The sequence below is a fragment of the Oryx dammah genome, unplaced genomic scaffold, assembly GCF_014754425.2.
Source record: "Oryx dammah isolate SB20612 unplaced genomic scaffold, SCBI_Odam_1.1 HiC_scaffold_21, whole genome shotgun sequence".
Taxonomy (NCBI): Eukaryota; Metazoa; Chordata; class Mammalia; order Artiodactyla; family Bovidae; genus Oryx; species Oryx dammah.
In genome coordinates this window covers 23,670,609-23,691,784 of record NW_024070205.1, presented here as the reverse complement: position 1 = coordinate 23,691,784, position 21,176 = coordinate 23,670,609, and the positions used below count along the sequence as shown (strand labels likewise).

At 35.7% G+C, this 21,176-nt stretch overlaps 1 protein-coding gene across 3 annotated transcripts in view; it reads right to left on the bottom strand.

The window, feature by feature from the left end:
- The window catches only part of COP1 (COP1 E3 ubiquitin ligase), a 226,819-nt gene that overhangs the window by 65,048 nt on the left and 140,595 nt on the right, over positions 1-21,176 (bottom strand). For all 3 annotated transcript variants that reach the window (XM_040263920.1, XM_040263922.1, XM_040263921.1), the window contains 3 exons: positions 20,674-20,782; positions 19,701-19,782; positions 13,719-13,835 (listed from right to left, as the gene is read on the bottom strand). In XM_040263920.1, coding sequence (XP_040119854.1) covers positions 13,719-13,835; positions 19,701-19,782; positions 20,674-20,782 — 308 coding nt within the window. The remainder of the gene's footprint in view (positions 1-13,718; positions 13,836-19,700; positions 19,783-20,673; positions 20,783-21,176) is intronic.

The following is a 21,176-nucleotide window of genomic DNA, read 5'->3' as shown; positions in this document are numbered from 1 at the left end:
CTGCAAGGAGATCCAACTAGTCCATTCTGAAGGAGATCAGCCCTGGGATTTCTTTGGAAGGAATGATGCTAAAGCTGAAACTCCAGTACTTTGGCCACCTCATGTGAAGAGTTGACTCATTAGAAAAGACTCTGATGCTGGGAGGGATTGGGGGCAGGAGGAGAAGGGGATGACAGAGGATGAGATGGCTGGATGGCATCACGGACTCGATGGATGTGAGTCTGAGTGAACTCTGGGAGTTGGTGATGGACAGGGAGGCCTGGCGTGCTGCGATTCATGGGGTCGCAAAGAGTCGGACACGACTGAGCAACTGAACTGAACTGAATGAAATCTAAACATCACAATAGTTTGATGTTAAACATCACCCATTAAAATATACATAAATTATTATTTAATAATGGAAAACTTTATGTAATCTTTCTTTGAATTTTGTTTCATTTCCCTTGCAAAATAAAATGTATCCAATTAATTTTATACTGTCTTTTTAGACTGTCTTACTTAGCATTCTCTCCTTTGAAAAAGAAAAATGTACACAATACAAACATTAGTTTTCTGTGACCAAAATGCTCTAATTATAAGACATTTTTTCCACTTGAGTTACTATTAATCAGTAAACAATTGATAAAAAACAATAAGTTTTGATAATTATTAAACAAAAGTAGCACTTTATTAGGGCTTCCCAGGTGGCACAGTGGTAAGAAACCACCTGCTAACGCAGGCAACACGAGACATGTGGGTTTGATCCCTGGTTTGGAAAGATCCCCAGGAGTGGGAAATGGCAACCTGCTCCAGTTTTCTTGCCTGGAAAATTCCATGGACCGAGGAGCCTCATGGGCTACAGTCCATGGGTTCCCAAAAGAATTCCACACGACTGAGTAACTAAGCACACAGCACACAATATTTTATTAGAAATACATGTCTTCGTAAGACGGTTGTAGCACAGCCTCTCCCTCTGCTTTTTGTCCTGGTAACTACAAATGAGTTTACCTACTCTTAGAATCCCATTTTTATTGTTGGTATTAATTTTATTCCTATAGTTTCATTTATGTATTTATACAGATACAGTCATAAAAAATGGAAAATGTCATAGTAATGTCATTCAATTTTTAAAATCCCATGTCTGTGCCCCAGATTACATAGTCATCTATTATTAAAAATATTTCTAATGATTTGACATCTTGATTGGACTGTGCCTTAATTTTTTATTTAACACGACAAACTAGAATCATCTACCTTGTTACCTAGTAATTGAGAGTATTTTACAAATCACAATTTTTGCAAAGTAATAAAATGATTTTAACAACATCAAATCAATGTGCAGAAACACAATACCTTATCCCAAGCACTTGGGACAGATAAGCTTCATAATTCTAAACCTTTCACTTTTTGAAAGGAAATATGAAACACTCCAAATAAGGGTTGTGTCTGCACTCTGTAATCACATACATTCATATTTCTACTGGAAAACTTGTGAACAACTACATGAAGTGGGATATATAAAGATAAGCAGATATCTAATCATGCCATCAAATGAAATGAATTTTTGGTATTCAGAAATTTCAAGATTTTCAAATTGCAGATAATGGACCACTGACCAGTATTAATTGTATCTGTTTATTATCCAACTGAAGTAAGAAGATCTACATCAATACTTGGTGCTAATGGCATCTTTGATTTACTCCCATGGAACTTGAAAATAAGGAACAATGTATATACTTTTTGACAAAACTCAAGAAAGAAGTCCTTTAAAGAAAAACAATAAAAAAAAAACCTCACACACTTTCACTGTTTCAAGAAATATCTAAAGTAAACGAACTAAAACAAAGTACAAAATACACTTTTTCTAACACAATGTTTCTCTCTTAACAGAAATATTTTTAAGACAAAGGATGACAGCAAGTTACTCAGTAACAACATTTAGAAGAAAGAGTCCTTTGTTAGATAATCCTGAGGTTTTTACAACCTGGCAAAATGTATCATCATAAGACTCATAATAATGAGTATGCCTTTCTTCTGTAAAACAGAAAAAAGCTATTATAAAAGTTGAAGAAGACAAGAAGGCACCGGCACGGTATCTCAGGCTTCACTGCCAGGCATATCAACTTATAGATGAACTCTGAGGATCTACATACATCCTGAATACCTTCTACACAAACCCTGAATACTTCCAGTGTTCCATCAGGGTTTTCTTACTTCAGTTTGGAGAACTTTGCTTCAGATTACATGTCACATATTTAAGTATGCATTTTTACATGTGAAGATTATAAAGTATACGCACAAAGGTAGTAGAGTATTTTCATATAAAATTTTCCCTGTGATTTCACACAAGGGGAAGCCAGTGAAGGTAACATAATTAGCTAACATACATTGACACTCAATAAATAGCAATTCTTTCATAAATAGATGATTAGAGCCTTGATAATTATGTAGCCTTTATTCACTCAGTATCATAAAATTTCTAAGAACAGGGCATTAATTAGTCATTAGCACAAAATTGCGGTATAATAAACTATTCTAAAATTTAGTAGCTTAGAGCCATCATTTATTTTCACAGATCTGAAAGACAGCTTAGTGTTGGCTAATTTCAGTAGCGCTTCTTTATGAGGCTGAAGGTTGAATGATTTGGCTGGGGCAAATCAGTGCCACTCCAAGTGGCTTTCCTCCTCTCACTGGGACCAGCAGCTGGCTTGATCATGTTCTTTTCCTGGTGATGGCAAAGGGGCAAAAGTAAGCAAGCCCAACTGGGAAAGTGATTTCAAACTTTTCGTCAATTTTATATCTAACATAACTGGAGCCAAAGCAAGTCTCATGGCCAAGTTCAAAGTCAGGGTGGGGTTGGTTCTGACAGTGGGAAAAAACTGTTTCATATCAAAGCACATCAGTACACAGAGGAGTAAAGAACTAAAACCAATAATGCAATTTAATATAAATATTGAAATCTGAAACAAATCTTTCAGCATTACCAATAGCTTAACATTGAAAGAGGCCAATTAAATTGGCTCTGTTGTTAAAGTAAAATTTGTAGAGTTTAAAACACAGTTTATACAAGAGTAATTCAGAACCACTAGAGGAAGAAATAACACTTGAAATATTAAGAGGTAGAAGCACCACACATTCATATGTTGCATGGTCACAAAAAGATGAAATAATAATCACTAAACAGAAAGAAAGCTAGCTTAGTGAACTTCTGAGCTCATGGCTTGTAATACTGCCATGGCAATCTATATATGTTTTAAACTAAGATCTCTAGGGGGAAAAAAGAACAATGACATTTTATGTAATTCAATTATGTCCTTTAAGATAATATGTTAACCATGGTCTCTGTCTAATGAAACTTGTAACTCAGATACTAGTAGCTAAATTTTAGATTGTTTAGAGCAGTCTTTTATAATATAGCCTCTTCTCCAATACTTATCCAAATTTTCCCACTAAAGAAATAATATGTAAATTACATGATTCATCACTCTACTGTATTTAATAATCTAAAGAAACTAACCTTACAAACAAAATGTGAAAACACCAACTAAATGTTCAAGTTCAGAAAAATGATTTCAATTTTTAACATAAATATTTCAAAAATATTTAAAGTATTTCATCTGACAGAGTTACAATAATCTGCAAAAGTAAGCCCTATTCAGAAACAACTTAAAAAAAAAAAAAAAAAAAAAAAACTTCAGGAAAAAAAACTTTCTAGAACCCACTAAGTAAATCACAAGTAACAGGATGTAAAAATCTTTTCTTATTGAGTGAATATTTGAATAAACAATGATACTTATATTTAATCTGGAACTGTTGCTGTTTAGTCACTAAGTTGTTTCTGACCCTTTGCGACTCCATGAACTGTAGCCCATCAGGCTCCTTTGTGCATGGGATTTCCCAGGCAAGATTACTGAAGTGAGTTGCTACCTCCTTCTCCAGGGGATCTGCCCAACCCAAGGATGAAACCTGTGTCTCCTTCTTGGCAGACAGATTGTTTACCATCGAGCCACCTGGGAAGCCCCATTCTTGCATTAAGCTTTTTCTAACAATTCCCTTAAACATAAATGATCATGTCTTTGATGGTGATTTAGTCACTAAGTCCTGTCTGACTCTTGTGACTCCATGGACTATAGTCTGCAAGGCTCCTCTATCCATGGGATTCTCCAGGTAAGAATACTGGAGTGGGCTGCCATTCCCTTCTCCAGGGGATTTTTCTGACCCAGGGATTGAACCAGGCCTTTCTAGTCAAGAAATACCTGTAGTAACAGGTAAATTTGGCCGTGAAGTACAAAATGAAGCAGGTCAAAGGCTAACAGAGAGAGAGAGAGAACACACTGGTCATAACAGCAAGCATGCTCTTCCAACACAAGAGAAGACTCTACACATGGACATCACCAAATGGTCAATACTGAAATCAGATTGATTATATTCTTTGCAGCCAAAGGTGGGGAGGATCTATACAGCTAGCAAAAACAAGACTGGGAGCTGACTGTGGCTCAGATCATGAACTCCTTATTGCCAAATTCAGACTTGAAGAAAATAGGGAAAACCACTAGACCATTCAGGAATGACCTAAATCAAATCCCTTATGATTATACAGCGAAAGTGACAAATAGATTCAAGGGATTCAATCTAATAGACAGAGTGCCTGAAGAACTATGGATGGAGGTTCATGATTTTGTACAGGAGGCAGTGATTAAGACAATCCCCAAGAAAAAGAAATGTAAAAAGGGAAAATGGTTGTCTGACAAGGCCTTACAAATAGCTGAGAAAAGAGGAGAAGCTAAAGGCAAAGGAGAAAAGGAAAGAGACATCTATTTGAATGCAGAGTTCCAAAGAATAGCAAGGAGAGGTAAGAAAGCCTTCCTACACGATCAATGCAAAGAAATAGATGAAAACAATAGAACGGGAAAGACTAGAGATCTCTTCAAGAAAATTAGAGATATTAAGGAAATGTTTCATGCAAAGATGGGCACAATTAATGACAGAAATGATATGGACCTAACAGAAACAGAAGATATTAAGAGGTGGCAAAAATAAACAGAAGAACTATACGAAAAAGATCTTTATGACCCAGATAACCATGATACTGTGATCACTCACCTAGAGCCAGGTATCTCGGAATGCGAAGTCAAGTGGGCCTTAGGAAGCATCACTACCAACAAAACTAGTGGAGGTGATGGAATTCCAGTTGAGCTGTTTCAAATCCTGAAAGATGATGCTGTGAAAGTGCTGCACTCAATATGCCAACAAATTTGGAAAATTTAGCAGTGGCCACAGGACTGGAAAAGGTCAGTTTTCATTCCAATCCCAATGAATGGCAATGCCAAAGCATGTTCAAACTATCGCACAATTGCACTCATCTCACATGCTAGCAAAGTAATGCTCAAAATTCTCCAAGCCAGGCTTCAACAGTATGTGAACCATGAAGTTCCAGATGTTCAAGCTGGGTTTAGAAAAGGCAGAGGAACCAGAGACCAAATTGCCAGCATCTGCTGGATCATTGAAAAAGCAAGAGAGTTCCAGAAAAACATCTATTTCTGCTTTATTGACTATGCGAACGCCTCTGACTGTGTGGATCACAACAAGCTACGGAAAATTCTTCAAGAGATGGGAATACCAGACCACCTTACCTGCCTCCTGAGAAATCTGTATGCTGGTCAAGAAGCAATAGTTAGAACGGGACATGGAACAACAGACTGGTTCCAAATTGGGAAAGGAATATGTCAAGGCTGTAATTGTCACCCTGCTTATTTAACTTCTATGCAGAGTACATCATGCGATATGCCAGGCTGGATGAAGCACAAGCTGAAATCAAGACTGCCAGGAGAAATATCAATAACCTCAGATATGCAGATGATACCACCTTTATGGCAGAATTAAAGAGCCTCTGAATGAAAGTGAAAGGGAAGAGTGAAAAAGTTGGCTTAAAACTCAAGATTCAGAAAACTAAGATCACGGCATCTGGTCCCATCACTTCACAGATGGGGAAATAATGGAAACAGTGAGAAACTTCATTTCAGGGGGCTCCAAAATCACTGCAGATGGTGACTGTGGCCATGAAATTAAAAGACACTTGCTCCTTGGAAGAAAAGCTATGACAAACCTAGACAGCATATTAAAAAGCAGAGCCATTACTTTGCCAACCAAAGTCTGTCTAGTCAAAGCTATGATTTTTCCAGTAGTCATGGATGGATGTGAGAATTGAACTGTAAAGAAAGCTGAGTGCCGAAGAATTGATGCTTTTGAACTGTGGTGTTGGAGAAGACTCTTAAGAGTCCCGTGGACAACAAGAAGATCCAACCAGTCCATCCTAAAGGAAGTCAGTCCTTAATATTCATTGGAAAGACTGATGCTGAAGTTGAAACTGCTAATACTCTGGCCACCTGATGTGAAGAACTGACTCATTTGAAAAGACCCTGATGCTGGGGAAAATTGAAGGCAAGAGGAAAAGGGGAGGACAGAGGATGCGATGGTTGGAATGGTATCACCAATTCAATGCACATGAGTTTGAGTAAGCTTTGGGAGTTGATGATGGACAGGGAAGCCTGGAGTGCTGCAGTCCATGGGGTTGCAAAGAGTCAGACATGACTGAGCGACTGAACTGAACCCTCTTTTTAATGGTCTGCTCACATATTCCTATGGTCAATGTACATATTCCTAAACAGTGGAGTCTGTTTTGCATGCTCATAAATAGAATTCCACTGTGTTTTTCTGACACTCTTTCGTTCACATTTATGCTTGTTATTCATCCACATCATTTCATGGAGATGCAGTTCCTTCATTTTCACTGCTGAAAATGTTCCACAATGTGAATATGCAAACAATTCAACTATGTATATTCATTAAATACATGTTTCCCTAGGGTGAGGTTTCTCAAACTTCAGAGTGGGTAAGAATTATATGGGAAGCCTGTTAAAAAAGCTGGTTGCTGGGTCTACCTCTGGAAACTCTATTCAGTAGGTGTTGGTCAGGGTGTTAAAATTTGCATTTTTTACAAGCTCCTAGGTGATGCTAATGTTTATGCTTTGAGAAGCAAAGCTGTAGGATATATTTATTATTTCATTATTTATCTGTAAGAGTTTTTCATATAATATAGGCATGAAGATTTTATCACTTATATGTGTTCTAAATATCTTCTCCCAATTAATAACTTTTAAAGAAATTATGTTTTTAGGTATTATTTGGTAAATAGAAGTTTTTAATTTTGCTGCAGCCAAATTTATCCACCAAACATTTCATATTTCTCAGTTTGCAGTGATTGCTCAATTAGTTTCAAAAAATGAATGATCATGTGCATTATATTAGTAACAGCTGAATAATAAATGCCTGACTTTAAAATATTTCTGCATTTAATATGAATATAAAATTCCTTACGAAGTCTATTTTTAATAAAAACCTAGCTAAATGCCACTTACAGGCTAGAAGGCAAGACAGATATAAATAGGTGAAAGATTTACTAGGTGCCTCAAAGTTGCTCTTAAATTCTAGACTATCAAAGGTAGATTTTATGACAAAATAACAGTTTGTTTCTTGAATATTGGTGTTAATGCATGCCACTTCCATTTGCATTCACAGAAATTACTTAGAAACTTGAAAACAAAATGTCCTTGACATAGTATAAATAACTAAAACACATGTTTATGAATGCTGTGATGCTAATTAAGATTCATTAAGTAAATATTCAGACACTTAATTTATTTAAATGTGAAGGAAAAGACAGTCCCACTGGCAACCACTATATAAAATAAAACACAGACTCTTAGTCTTCAAAAGCAAAAAATAACTTTTGTTATTTTGTCCAAATTAGAAAAATTAGAAAATACTGAAAATGAGGAAACAAATGGTGCATGTTTATATGTATGAAGTGTTTAGTTTGCTGACATAACAAATTGTTTACAGTAACCAAAACTGAAAAGTCTGTTGAAAACACAGTTTAACTAGAATATTTCAGAATTGCTATCTGTGCTAGAAACATTACTCTTTCCCAGTGAATATGTTTATGAGTATAAATATCACTCTTGAATCAGAATAATATGAATTTTACCTTTGACTTACATTAATACCAGTAATTTCTTGGGGGGGGTGACACAACTTTAAAGAGTATTACTCAGGAGTACCCAAATTTCCCATCTGTTACCAAAATTACAGCTTTAAAATTTGCAAAATGCTTCAAGTTAGTAGTAAGCAAGCATGTCTACCATTCTATTAAAACCACAGACTGTTAGGAGTTCTATTTACTTTAGCGTAACAGTGTCTCTCAAACTGGCTTTGCTGCTGCTAAGTCGCTTCAGTCGTGTCTGACTCAGTACGACCCCATAGACGGCAGCCCACCATGCTCCCCCGTCCCTGGGATTCCCCAGGCAAGAACACTAGAGTGGGTTGCCATTTCCTTCTCCAATGCATGAAAGTAAAAAGTGAAAGTGAAGTCGCTCAGTCGTGTCCGACTCTTAGCGACCCCATGGACTGCAGCCTACCAGGCTTCTCCATCCATGGGATTTTCCAGGCAAGAGTACTGGAATGGGGTGCCATTGCCTTCTCCCCAAACTGGCTTTAGAGAGGATGAATTGGAGAAAAAGTAGTGTTCCTTTTTCTACTCAATAAGAAAACACCATGTAGTAATCTAGTAAAAAGACAACTAATAAATGCCTTTACCCTTATGTCAAAAATTTTGTTCTCTTCTCTGGCAAATGCTTCAGAAAATCTCAGGGCTTAAAAACAGATTTTAAATGGTTTAAAATAAAATTTAAAGCCTTTTTCTCAATATTTAATACAAAAAAGATAGTTTAAACTCTGTAGTCTACTTTTTTCAAGGGGACCATGACCTAGAATTCAATATTTTAAAAGAAGTACTTGCAAACATTTAGTCCACCTTAAGAAATTTTTCATGCTCTAAGTTCTAGTAAAAAAAAAAAAAAATCTAATCAACCAATCAATGCCCCCCCCAAAACCATATTTTTATATTATGTTAAAAGGTGAAAGAGCAAAATAATGAGCACAAAGAGAGAGATGAACTCATTGTTATCCAATGGAAATATAAGATCTAAAAAGCTTAGAATTACCAGTAGGCATCATTACCCGAGCAGGATCCACAGTGCCCTTTCAACCACGAGTCAATCAGTAATTGGGGAGTTCACATACTAATTATGTATTATCATAACTCCAAAAGCAATGTCTTAAAAATGTACAGCCCGTTCCCAACGTCGAATTCATCATCACAAATGATATTTAATAAGCAACCTCATGGTTATAATTCTGTAAGTCTCTCAGTGGCAAAATAAATGGTCCAGCTAAAGAGAGGCTGATGTTTTAACTGACATCAACCATTCAGCTTTGTGAAGGATAGGGCAGATGACATTTAGTATCTGTTCTCAGCACCTTATAGAATTTACAGCCAATTGAAGATGGAAAGTAAAAACTATACTGCCCAGATTCTCATGTAGCTATGCTTCTAGATGTGAATCAGATTTCACAATGGGATGCACTTAGGTATGATTTGAAAGGTTGGAATTTTGTGGTCATTCTGCCTTGGAAATATCTGTTGCAAGCATCACTGTAAAGATGTGGATGTTCTCTGGCACAGATACAGTACTGTTCCAGTGTCCAGTCTGCAGCCCTGTGGCAATTACAGTGAATTTCTGATCCTTTGATTACAGCCATGGCATCACATTCTTGATCTCAACAAACGTTGATCACAAAAGTTCCAATGGCCGAGAAAGAAATAACAGAGCTCCTGGCTTACCTATACTGAGAGTGAGTTAAGAGTCATGCTAGAAGGTTCAGTTTACATATCTCCAACTCTTCTAATAATCACATTTGCATAAGAACATTAAAAACAGTGGGAATGTGTGGTGTTCTGGCCCCAGAAGCACCACCCACCACACACACCCCAACATAAACACACACACATACCTGCACTTTGAAGAAGGTAACAAATATTTAGCTAGAACAACGAAGAAGAAAAAAGACAGAAGACAGAAATGACCAATCAATAATGAAAGAAGAAATATTACAACTGAAACTCCCGAACACTAAAGAAAGAGGAAATTTAAAGGAATTAAATCAGAAGAGAATGGTATGAACAACTTTATGCCCACTAATTAGAAAAATTGAATTTACAAATTCCTAGAAAGACAATGACTACCAAAGAAGAAATAGAAAATCTGAATAGACATAAAAAGTAAAGAAAGTGAAAGTGAAGTCACTCAGTCGTGTCCGACTCTTGGCGACCGGTGGACTGCAGCCCACCAAGCTCTTCCGTCCACGGAATTCTCCAGGCAAGAATACTGGACTGGGTTGCCATTTCCTTCTTCAGGAAAAAGAAACTGAACTAGGTAATATAAAATTTTTCCACAAAGAAAAGTCCAAGTCCAGATGGTTTCACTGATACACTCTGCCAAATATTGAAAGAAGAAATAATAATAACCCTTTACAAACTCATTCAGTAAGTAAAGGAGGAAACAATTCCCAAGTCATTCTATGAGGCCAATAGTACTTTAGCAAACTAAATCCAGCAACAAGTAAAAAGAATTTCACAATGTGGTCAAGACAGATTTTCCCAGGAATGGAAAGTTGCTTTAATATTAAAACAACAAACCACCCCCGCTCCAAGAAACACCTCATATTATTATAATAAATAACATAAATCACAAGATCATCTCAATATAGGTAGAAAAACCTTAGACAAAATCCAATAATATAATAATACATACTTTTCGCAACTAGGAATAGAAGGAAACTTAACCTGATAAAGGGTATCTACAAAAACTCACAGCTAACATCACACTTCATTGTGAATGAATGAATACTTTCCCCCTAAGATAAAGAGATCCTTTCTGCCAGTTTCATTATTGTATAAGAGTTTTTAATTCATGCAATAAAGCAAAAAAGCATTAACATAGTAAAAGAAGAATTAAAATTATTTTTATTCACAGAACAGATGATATAATCCTAAATGTAGAAAATCTCAAGAAATTCACCTTAAAACTATGAGAAAAAAACAAAACATGAGTACCAAGATTATAGGATGCAAAATCAATATGCAAAAAATTGATTGTATTTCTGAAGCCTAGCAACAAACAATCCAAAAATAAAATTAAGACAACAATTCCATTCAGTAGTAAAATACTTAGGAATAAAAGTTCAAGACTTACATACTGAAAGTTATAAAACACAGACGTTAAAAATGGTTAAAAAGGAGACAGAGGATTATAGACCAATTTATGTTTACAGGTATTAAAAATATAAGCCAAAAAGTCTAGCAATTTATCAAAAGAATTCCACATAAATGCTAAACCTAAATTCTAGGTTTACTCTAGAAACACAAATAAGGTATCAGAAAATATATAAGCATATCTCAACAAATTAAACCATATGATTATATAAAGTGATGCTGAAAAGGCACCTGATAAAATACTGAATTTGCTCTTAACTAAGACACAGTTAAATAAATGATTTGAATTTAATGAACGGTATTCTTCAGGGAATTCCCTGGCAGTCCAGTGGTTAGGACTCTGCACTTCTACTGTCAAAGGCCTGGGTTCAGTTCCTGCTCAGGGAAGTAAGATCCTGCAAGGCATGTAGCAAGGCCAAAAAAATTTTAAAAACCCACAAAACTATTCTTCAAAAGGGGATAGCATGAACAGCAAACCACTAAAGCTGACTCAACTAAAGGAAATACATGGGAAAAGTACCTATAATTAGTATATATAACATGCCTTTTAACAAAAGAGAATGTAAAAAATCATTAGAAAAGAATAAAATACAACCATCATTTCTGGCTACTATCAAATATACACAGATAGCCCAAAGGCTATCTGGTAATAAAAAGTTACCAGATTTAATAAGAACAATGCCTATATATAATACAAATATTCAAATATCAACAGTTTTTTGTTTTTTACTCTCAGCAAACAGTAGTTAAAGGAATGGAAGAAAAAAAAATTATAGAAACACAGAAAAAAATTAACCAGAGAGACCTAAAACCAAAGTGAAAAAAACTAAAACTAAAAATCTCTTTGAAAGATAGAAAATAATCCAAAGAAACAAAAAGATATCCCATGTAACTATAGTAAGATGAACTATCTTAATATCACTGGTTCCAAAATTAACTAATAAATATAGGGTAATTTAGATGAGAATTCCAAAAGAATTTTTCTAGAATGGAAAAATATAAATCTTAAAGCTTACATGGAAACGTAAAAATTAACTAAGAAATCCATGAAAATTTAACACAGTGAGGACAAAACTGCCTGCCAGAAAGTTGAGGCATTTTTAAAGTAGATCCTTTCCAGGAAGGAGAAATTTTAAAGATGCTCATGTCTAGCATTTGTACATATTTCATATTGATTATAAATATCATCAGCATTTTTCTATTAAAAATGACTAACAGTGTGTTTATAACATTAAAAAACTCAAAAAACTACTTTATCTAAATGACTGATAAGTATTAATTCATGAAAATACCTTAGCAATCATTGAGCATCATATTATAAGAGCTTTACAAATAGCATCTTCCTTTCATAGTCCTCATAAGAGCCCCAAAAGATGTATCACTATTTTAAGGATAAGGAACTTGGGGAGAGAATTTAATCAATTTGCCCAAAGTAACATTTCTAGTCAGTGACAAAGAAGGATTTAAATAAGAGAATACTAGTTCCCAATGGAAAAGAGCAGCATACTGGGGAGAAAATGTATCTGCTAACGAAAAGGAATTCTACCCACATATATATGTTCTCCTGGAATTTAACTATGAAAGTATGTTAGTATCCAAGTGAAATGCACAGTAAGTTGGAATAAGGAAAAGATGTAATGACAAATTAAGATTTAAATTTACCTTTTAAAAAAGTAATTATTGTGTTCATGATATTGTGCTAGATTATCTTTATTTTTTAAACCAAGATTATCAATTAAAAAAAAAAAGGAATCAAGAATCAAAGAGATTTAGCAATGCAAAAGTAAAGATACAAGTGTTCACTGCTTTAGTAAACACTCTCAAGGAGATTTAGCAATGCAAAAGTTAAAATACAAGTGTTCACTGCTTCAGTAAACACTCAAGGTAGGAAATCAGATAAGAAGACAAAGGAATTAAGAGTAGAGTGATCAAATAATTAACCATTCAACCCAGAACACTTTTGAGAATGAAAGAAGGGCCTAATAGTTATTATAATGGTAAGACAAAATATAAACTAGGACTTCCCCAGGCAAATGCAGACATTCGGTCACCCTAGTTAAGAAAAATACTTTAACAAAAAATTCTTTGGTATGATTTTTTTTTAGTACTTACTATGTTAGCACGTACTCCACAATATAAGATTTAATCTTATTCACTGTCCCTAGATGGGTGCTTTGTACACAGTAGGCACTGAATAACTGTTCAAGGTTTTACAGTAGGTTTCCTTTAATTTAAAATCAAAAAGTTTCCTGTGTCTATACACTATTTAAGCATCATTATGACCTAAATTTTAAACAAGCATAAATCCAGGTATGCAAAGACTTAGAGGAACAAAAACGAAAATAATCAACAAACACACCTTTATGTATTAAACATGGGATAGGGAATGCTAAAATGAAAGCACAGCAATTAATGAGTAAAAATGGTATATTACATGCTTCTAATTTAGAGTGCAATAATGAAAACAAAGTTTAAACATACAAAAAAAGTTATTCTTTTCAAAATGTTTTTTTAACCTTAGTCATGAAAACTGACACCAAAAGAAGACAAATCTTTCATTTCTTACCTGCACAGCCGAAAGCCAAATGGTATCTAGAAGAGGGGCTGAATTTAACACAGCACACATTAGCCTTCGCCTCAATGCTTGCCACTGAATTATCCAGGTTGGTAGACCATAGCTTCACTAAGAATAAGTAACAATAAAAACGAAAATAAACAATACATTAGCCAATACTTCTACAAACTACAGATTTCTACAAACTTCTTGCTACAGCTGTCTTTTCATGCTAATCTAAGTATTTTGATTTAGTAGGATCAAAAATACTTAAACTGAATGAATAATGTTCAATAATACAGTATATTTAAAACAACAGAGCTTAGTTTCAAAGTCAGAAAACAATATAGATAATCAATATATAATGAGACAAAATATAATCTCTTAACTAAGGCATACAAGACAGGTTAAAAAAAAAACAGTCTGGAAACACATGTGTATTTGTTTTAGCATTCTTTAAGTTGTGTGTGTATATGTGTATGAGCAGGGAAACTAGATGGCTTATCTTCCAGCCTATCAAACTTTTGAGAACTTCACATACACACACATTTTCACATGTATGAGATATATATATATATATCACATTGTATATATGATATATACACAAATGTCACTTAAAGTACCTGGAAGCAGTTCTTATTTTATCTTTCACTTAAGAATTCCATGATTTTAAAATTTTATGTGGGAAACAGAAAGAGACTCACAGACTTAGAGAATGAACTTATGGTTGCTGGAAGGAAGGGAAACTTAGGGAGTTTGGGATGGACATGTACATACTGCTATATTTGAAATGGATAACCAATAAGGGCCTACAGTATAGCATATGGAACTCTGCTCAATGTTATGTGACAGCCTGAATGGAGAGGAGTTTCGGGAAGAATGGATACATGTATATGTATGACTGAGTTCCTTTGCTGTACACCTGAAACTATCACAACATTGTTAATTTGTTATGTGTGCATGCTCAGTTGCTCAGTCATGTCTGACTCTTTACAATCTCATGGACTGTAGCCTGTCAGTCTCCTCTCTTCATGGGATTTTCCAGGCAAGAATACTGGAGTGGATTGCCATTTCCTCTTCCAGGGAATCTTCCCAACCCAGGGATTGAACCTGTGTCTCCTGCATTGTCTGGTGGATTCTTTACCACTGAGCCATCTGAGAAGCTTTTAAAGTCAATACTATCTCAATCAAAATCCCAGCAGAATTGTCTATAGATACTAGTAACTCGATCCTAAAATGTTTGTGGAAAAACAGAGAAATTGAAGAGCTAAAATAATGTTCAAGAATAAAGATGAAGGGCTCACACTAAATGATTCCAAGACTTAAGCTACAAAGCAAGACAATGCGGTACAGTAAAAGAAGAAATACAAAGATCAATGTAGAATCAAAAAAGTGTCACATGCCTGTATCAGAAATGGACAGATCCAGGAAGCAGAAAATCAGTAAGAATGTAGTTGAACTCAATAATAAATCAAACTGGATATAGCTGATATCTACATATTACTTTATCTAACAACAGGAGGATACACATTCTTCCCAAACTCACATGGATAATTCATTAAGACAGATGACACTCTGGGCCATAAAACACCTTAACAAATAAAAAATAAAAAAAAAAAAGGAAGAAACCATACGATGTATTGCTGAGACTATAACGGATTACATTTGGAGATCAAACAACATACTTCTAAGTAATACATAAATCAAGTAAGAAACCTAAAGCAAAACTTAAGAATATTTTGAACTAAATGAGAATGAAAATATAATTTAAAAAAGAAATCTGTGGGATGCATCACTCAGAAGAAAATTTATAGCAGTGAATGCATATATTAGCAAGAAAAATGATCTAAAATCAATAATCCAAAGAGAAGAGCAAATTAAATCCAAAGTAAGCAGAAGAGAAGTAATAAAAATCTGACGAAAAATCAGTAAGTTAAAATCAGAAAGTCAATAGAGAAAATCAACGAAACCAAAAGCTCATTTAAAAAGACTAAACTGACAAGCCTCAAGGCAATCCTTAACAAAATCTCAATGAAGTTTTTTGTAGAAATAGAATAAAACGCACTCTAAAATTTATATGGAATCTCAGTAGACCTAAAATAGCCAAAACAATCTTGAAAAAGAAGAAAAAATAATGGAAGACTCACTTCCCAACTTTACCACAATGCTACAGTAATCAAAACAGTGTGGCAGTGGCATAAAGACAAACAATGGAAGAGAATAAAGTTCAAAAAAGAAACCCCTCACATATATGATCAAATGATTTTAACAAAGGTGCTAAGATCTTTCAATGGGGAAAGGATAATCTTTTCAACAAGTGGTGTTGGAAGACTGGATATTCACATGTGAAAAATGAAGTCAGACCATTACTTTATACCTTACACAAAAATTAACCCAAAACAGATGAAGGCCACAAATGTCAGAGCTAAAACTATAAAACCGCCAAAGAAAAAGCTTTATTACACTGGCTTCAGCAGTGCCTTTCTGAACATGATGCGAAAAGCATAGGCAGTAAAAGAAAAAATAGGCAATCTGCATTTTATCAATATGAAACAGCTGTGTGCATAAGCACACTGTCAACAAATAATATATCTGATGAGGAATTAATACGTAGGAGTATGCCTGAAATTCAATAGCAGTGAGAAAAAATACAATCAAAATGGCACAGGGCTTCAATAAACTTTTCTTCCCTGGTGGCTCAGACAGTAAAAACATCTGCCTACAATGTGGGAGACCCAGGTTCGATCCCTGGATTGGGAAGATCCCCTGGAGAAGGAAATGGCAGCCCACTCCAGTATTGTTGCCTGGAAAATCCCATGGACAGAGGAGCCTGGCAGGCTGCAGTCCATGGGGTCACAAAGAGTCAGACACGACTGAGCGACTTCACTTTCACTTTCTCAGAAGATATACAAATAGCCAATAAGCACATGAAAAAATGCTTGACATCACTATCATTGAAGAAATGAAAGCAAAGCAAAACCACAATAAAGTACCACTTCACATCCATTAAAATCATTATTTTTAAAAAAGAGGGGGAAGAACAGGTATTGGCAAGGAGATGTGGAGAAACAGAAATAGTTGGGTGCTACTGGTGGGGATATAAAATGGTGGAGCCATTTTGGGAAACAGAATGGCAGTTTCTAAAAAAATTAAGTATATATCATATGACCCAGTAATTTCATTTCTGTGAATATGCTCTTAAGAACTTAATACAGGGATATGAAGAGATATTCTGCCATTCATGTTGAAAGCAACGTTATTTATAATACCCCAAAAATGGAAGCAACCCAAGATCCATCCACCAATCAACAAATGAAACAAAATGTCATATATCTATACAATAGATTATTTTTCAGTCTTATTAAAGATGGAAATTCTAACATAAAGTACAATACGGAAAAATCTAGAAGATATTATCCTGAGTGAAATACAACAGTCACAAAGTACAAATACTCATATATGACACTGAAGAGTGCTAGTAAATTTTATAGAGGCAGAAAGGAGAAGGGAGACTGTCAGGAGCTGGTGAAGGGGCAATGAGGAGTTACTATTTCAGTAACACAGAAAGTTTCTGAAACAGAGTTTCAGGTTTGCAATATGAAAAAAGTTCTATAGATTAACAATGATGAAGACAAACTGAAGATAATCAATGCCACTAAATAGTACACTTAAAATGGTTAATTATATGTGTATTTTAAAACAATTTAAAATCAATAAGTAATTTTTAAAAATCTCTTCCTAATTAAAATTGTTCTACTAAAATTACTTATATTTTCCTGAGGAAACTAGCCAGTCACCACCTTTGAACAAATGTTAATCTTCAGTACAAAAACACAAGTACTCTCAATAAAGGCTACCCCATTACATTATTTTTAAAAAGTATTTAACATTGATTAGTGAAGCTCTGTATTACAACATTAAAAAAAATCAATTATAACACAATGTTCTATTTTAGAAATTCAAAGATAATTTCTTACAGCAATCATGAAGGAAAATGTTACAATCCATATACACTGTGGATAAACAACTTGCTACTTCTCTTTGATCTGAAACTTTTTGGAGGGCAATCCAGTCATGTCATTTCTCTTTTATAGAATAGGACAGCTCTATCATTCAAACTACTGCACAATTGCACTCATTTCACATGCTAGCAAAAGTAATGCTCAAAATTCTCCATGCTAGGCTTCAATAGTACCTGAACTGAGAACTCCCAAATGTTCAAGCTGGATTTAGAAGAGGCAGAGGAACCAGAGATCAAATTGCCAACACTCGCTGGATCACAGAAAAAGCAAGAGAATTGCAGAAAAACATCTACTTCTGCTTCATTGACTACGCTAAAGCCTTTGACTGTGTAGATCAGAACAAACCATGGAAAATTCTTAAAGAGATGGGAATACCAGACCGTCTCATCTGCCTACTGAGAAACCTGTATGCAGGTCAAGAAGCAACAGTTAAAACCAGACATAGAACAAAGGACTGGTTCCAAACTGGGAAAGGAGTACATCAAGGCTGTAGACTGTCACTCTACTTATTTAACTTACATGCAGAATACATCATGTGAAATGCCGGGTTTGATGAAGCACAAGCTGGAATCAAGATTGCGGGGAGAAATACCAATAACCTCAGATATGCAGATGACACCATCCTTATGGCAGAAAGCGAAGAGGAACTAAAGAAGGTGAAACAAGAGAGCGAAAAGCTGACTTAAAACTCAACACTCCTAAAACAAAGATCATGGCATCCAGTCACAGATGGGTAAACAATGCAAACAGTGACAGATTTTTATTTTCTCAGACCCCAAAATCACTGCAGATGGTGACTGCAGCCATGAAATTAAAAGACCCTTGCTCCCTAGAAGAAAAGCTATGACAAACATAGACAGCATATTAAAAAGCAGAGATATTACTTTGCCAACAAAGGTCTGTCTAGTAAAAGCTATGGTTTTTCCAGTAGTCATGCATGGATGTGAGAGTTGGACCATAAAGAAAGCAGAGCTGAAGAATTGATGCTTTTGAATTGTGGTGTTGGAGAAGACTCCTGAGAGTCTCTTGGGCTGCAAGATCAAACCAGTCAATCCTAAAGGAAATCAGTCCTGAATATTCAATGGAAGGACTCATGCTGAAGCTGAAGCTCCAGTACTTGGGCCACATGATGTGAAAAGCCGACTCATTAGAAAAGACCCTGATTACTGGGAAAGATTGAAGGCAGGAGGAGAAGGGGACAACTGAGAATGAGATGGTTGGATGGCATCACCAACCCAATGGACATGAGTTTGGGCAAGCTCTAGGAGATGGTGAAGCACAGGGAAGCCTCGTGTACTGCAGGCCAAGGGGTCGCAAAGAGTCGGACACAACTGAGAGACTGAACAACAACAATCATTGTGAAATAAAGTTTCCAACGCTAGAGCTACCCCTGCCTATCTACTCACTAGTCTGCAAGTTACATATGGAAAGGAAGGAGAGGGCCAAGATAAAAGAAATCTGTTAACAGGGCTTTATAAATCTAACCTTGAGAAGAAACAGGCCAAAAGAAGACAGTAACAGGAAAGAACGAACAGTAAAGACAGATACACACACCACACACACACACACACAAAAATAGAAAGATCAATGAAACTGGCAGAAAGAAATATAGAATTTCTGCCTTGAAACATGATAAACTTCATTCAAAGATTTTGGTATACACTCAGAATTTAATACAATTCAGAATACAGCGATGTCTAAATATTCCAACAGAAAAGTTCATTTCACAGTATATATAAAGGAACTGGTTATAAATACATCACAGTGTGGCATGAATTCAGAAAAAATTATTATAATGAAGATGCAGAATATTCATTTTTCTTTCACTCCAAGAAATACAGATTTTTGTGCTTATTAGACTATTTTTAGAATAATCAGTAATCACAAAGGATCACTATGGGTTTCAATAAATGTGTGTATTTCTGTTAGGTTTTAAAAGGAATTAAGTCGGGGGGGGAGACCCAAATAGTACCTTTTGCATCATCAGAACCTGAAGCCAAGAGTTTAGGATCCATCAAATTAAAGTCAACACTCCAACATCTCTTCTCATGCTCCTAGATGTAGAAGGAAGACAAAGTAGTCTCAATATAGATCTTAAAGCAAAACAAATAAACATAGTTGATATCCATTTATCACTATGGTGGGAGGGAGAAAGAACTGGCTAGGAAAACAAAGGAGATGCAAAGTAGCTCCATAAACTTTTTAAATATACATTTATAAAATTATCACTTTTGGAAATTCATCCTACAAATGCAAAGAGCATTACTGGAATTCCAGTAGACGGTTGGATGGCATCCCTGACTCGATGGACATGAGTTTGAGCAAGCTCTGGGAGTTGGTGATGGACAGGGAAGCCTGGGGTGCTGCAGTCCACAGGGTCGCAAAGTGTCAGATATGAATGAGCGGCTGAACTGAGGAACTACTGCTGCTGCTGCTGCTGCTGCTGCTGCTGCTGCTGCTGCTAAGTTACTTCAGTCATGTCCGACTCTGTGCGACCCCATTGACGGCAGCCCACCAGGCTCCCCCGTCCCTGGGATTCCCCAGGCAAGAATACTGAAGTGGGTTGCCACTGAGGAACTGAGGAAATGCTAAACAATGATTTTAAATTTGTAATTATAAAATGCATGAAACTCTGTAATTATTAAAAAGTACAAATGTAATTCTTGCAACAAGCTCCAATACTTTGCCTACCTGATGCAAAGAGCCGACTCATTGGAAAAGACCCTGATGCTGGGAAAGATTGAGGGCAAAAGGCAAACGGGATGACAGAAGATAAGATTGTTGGATGGCATCATCGACTCAATGGACATGAGTTTGAACAAACTCTGGAGATAGTGATGGACAGGGAATCTGGTGTGCTGCAGTCCATGGGATTGCAAAGAGTTGGACACGACTGAGCGACTGAATAGTAACAACAACCACAGGTAACTAGTATTCTTATTTACCTGATAGACCTTTGACCTCTGTCCTGTGAATCCATCCCATAGGATGACGGTGCCTTCATAATCACTGCTGGCTAATAGGTTCTTATGATAACTACTCCAACTGATACAGCTGAAAGAAAGGGATATTAAGTTAAGCCTCATTTTATAAAGGGTCATTTTATAAGCCTCATAAAAATAAACAGCAATGGATACACAGAATTTGGATGTGTTCAAAAAGATTAGAACCCTTTCAAAATGGTCTACATAAGTTCACAATAATTATTTTGCCCACAATCCATCAAGGAAGAAGGCATCAAATAATTCCCAGATTATTCAATTGAAACTACCAAGTCACAAACCATAACCACTCTTCACTCTCATCACCAGCTAGAAGACAGATATGGTATGCCTAAAGTTGCTACTAACCATCCTTGACACATGAGGAATACATGTCTGTAGGTGGAGATAACAGGGGCCGGGGGGCACACGTATGTCATGGCAGAGACACATGAGGAATACACGTC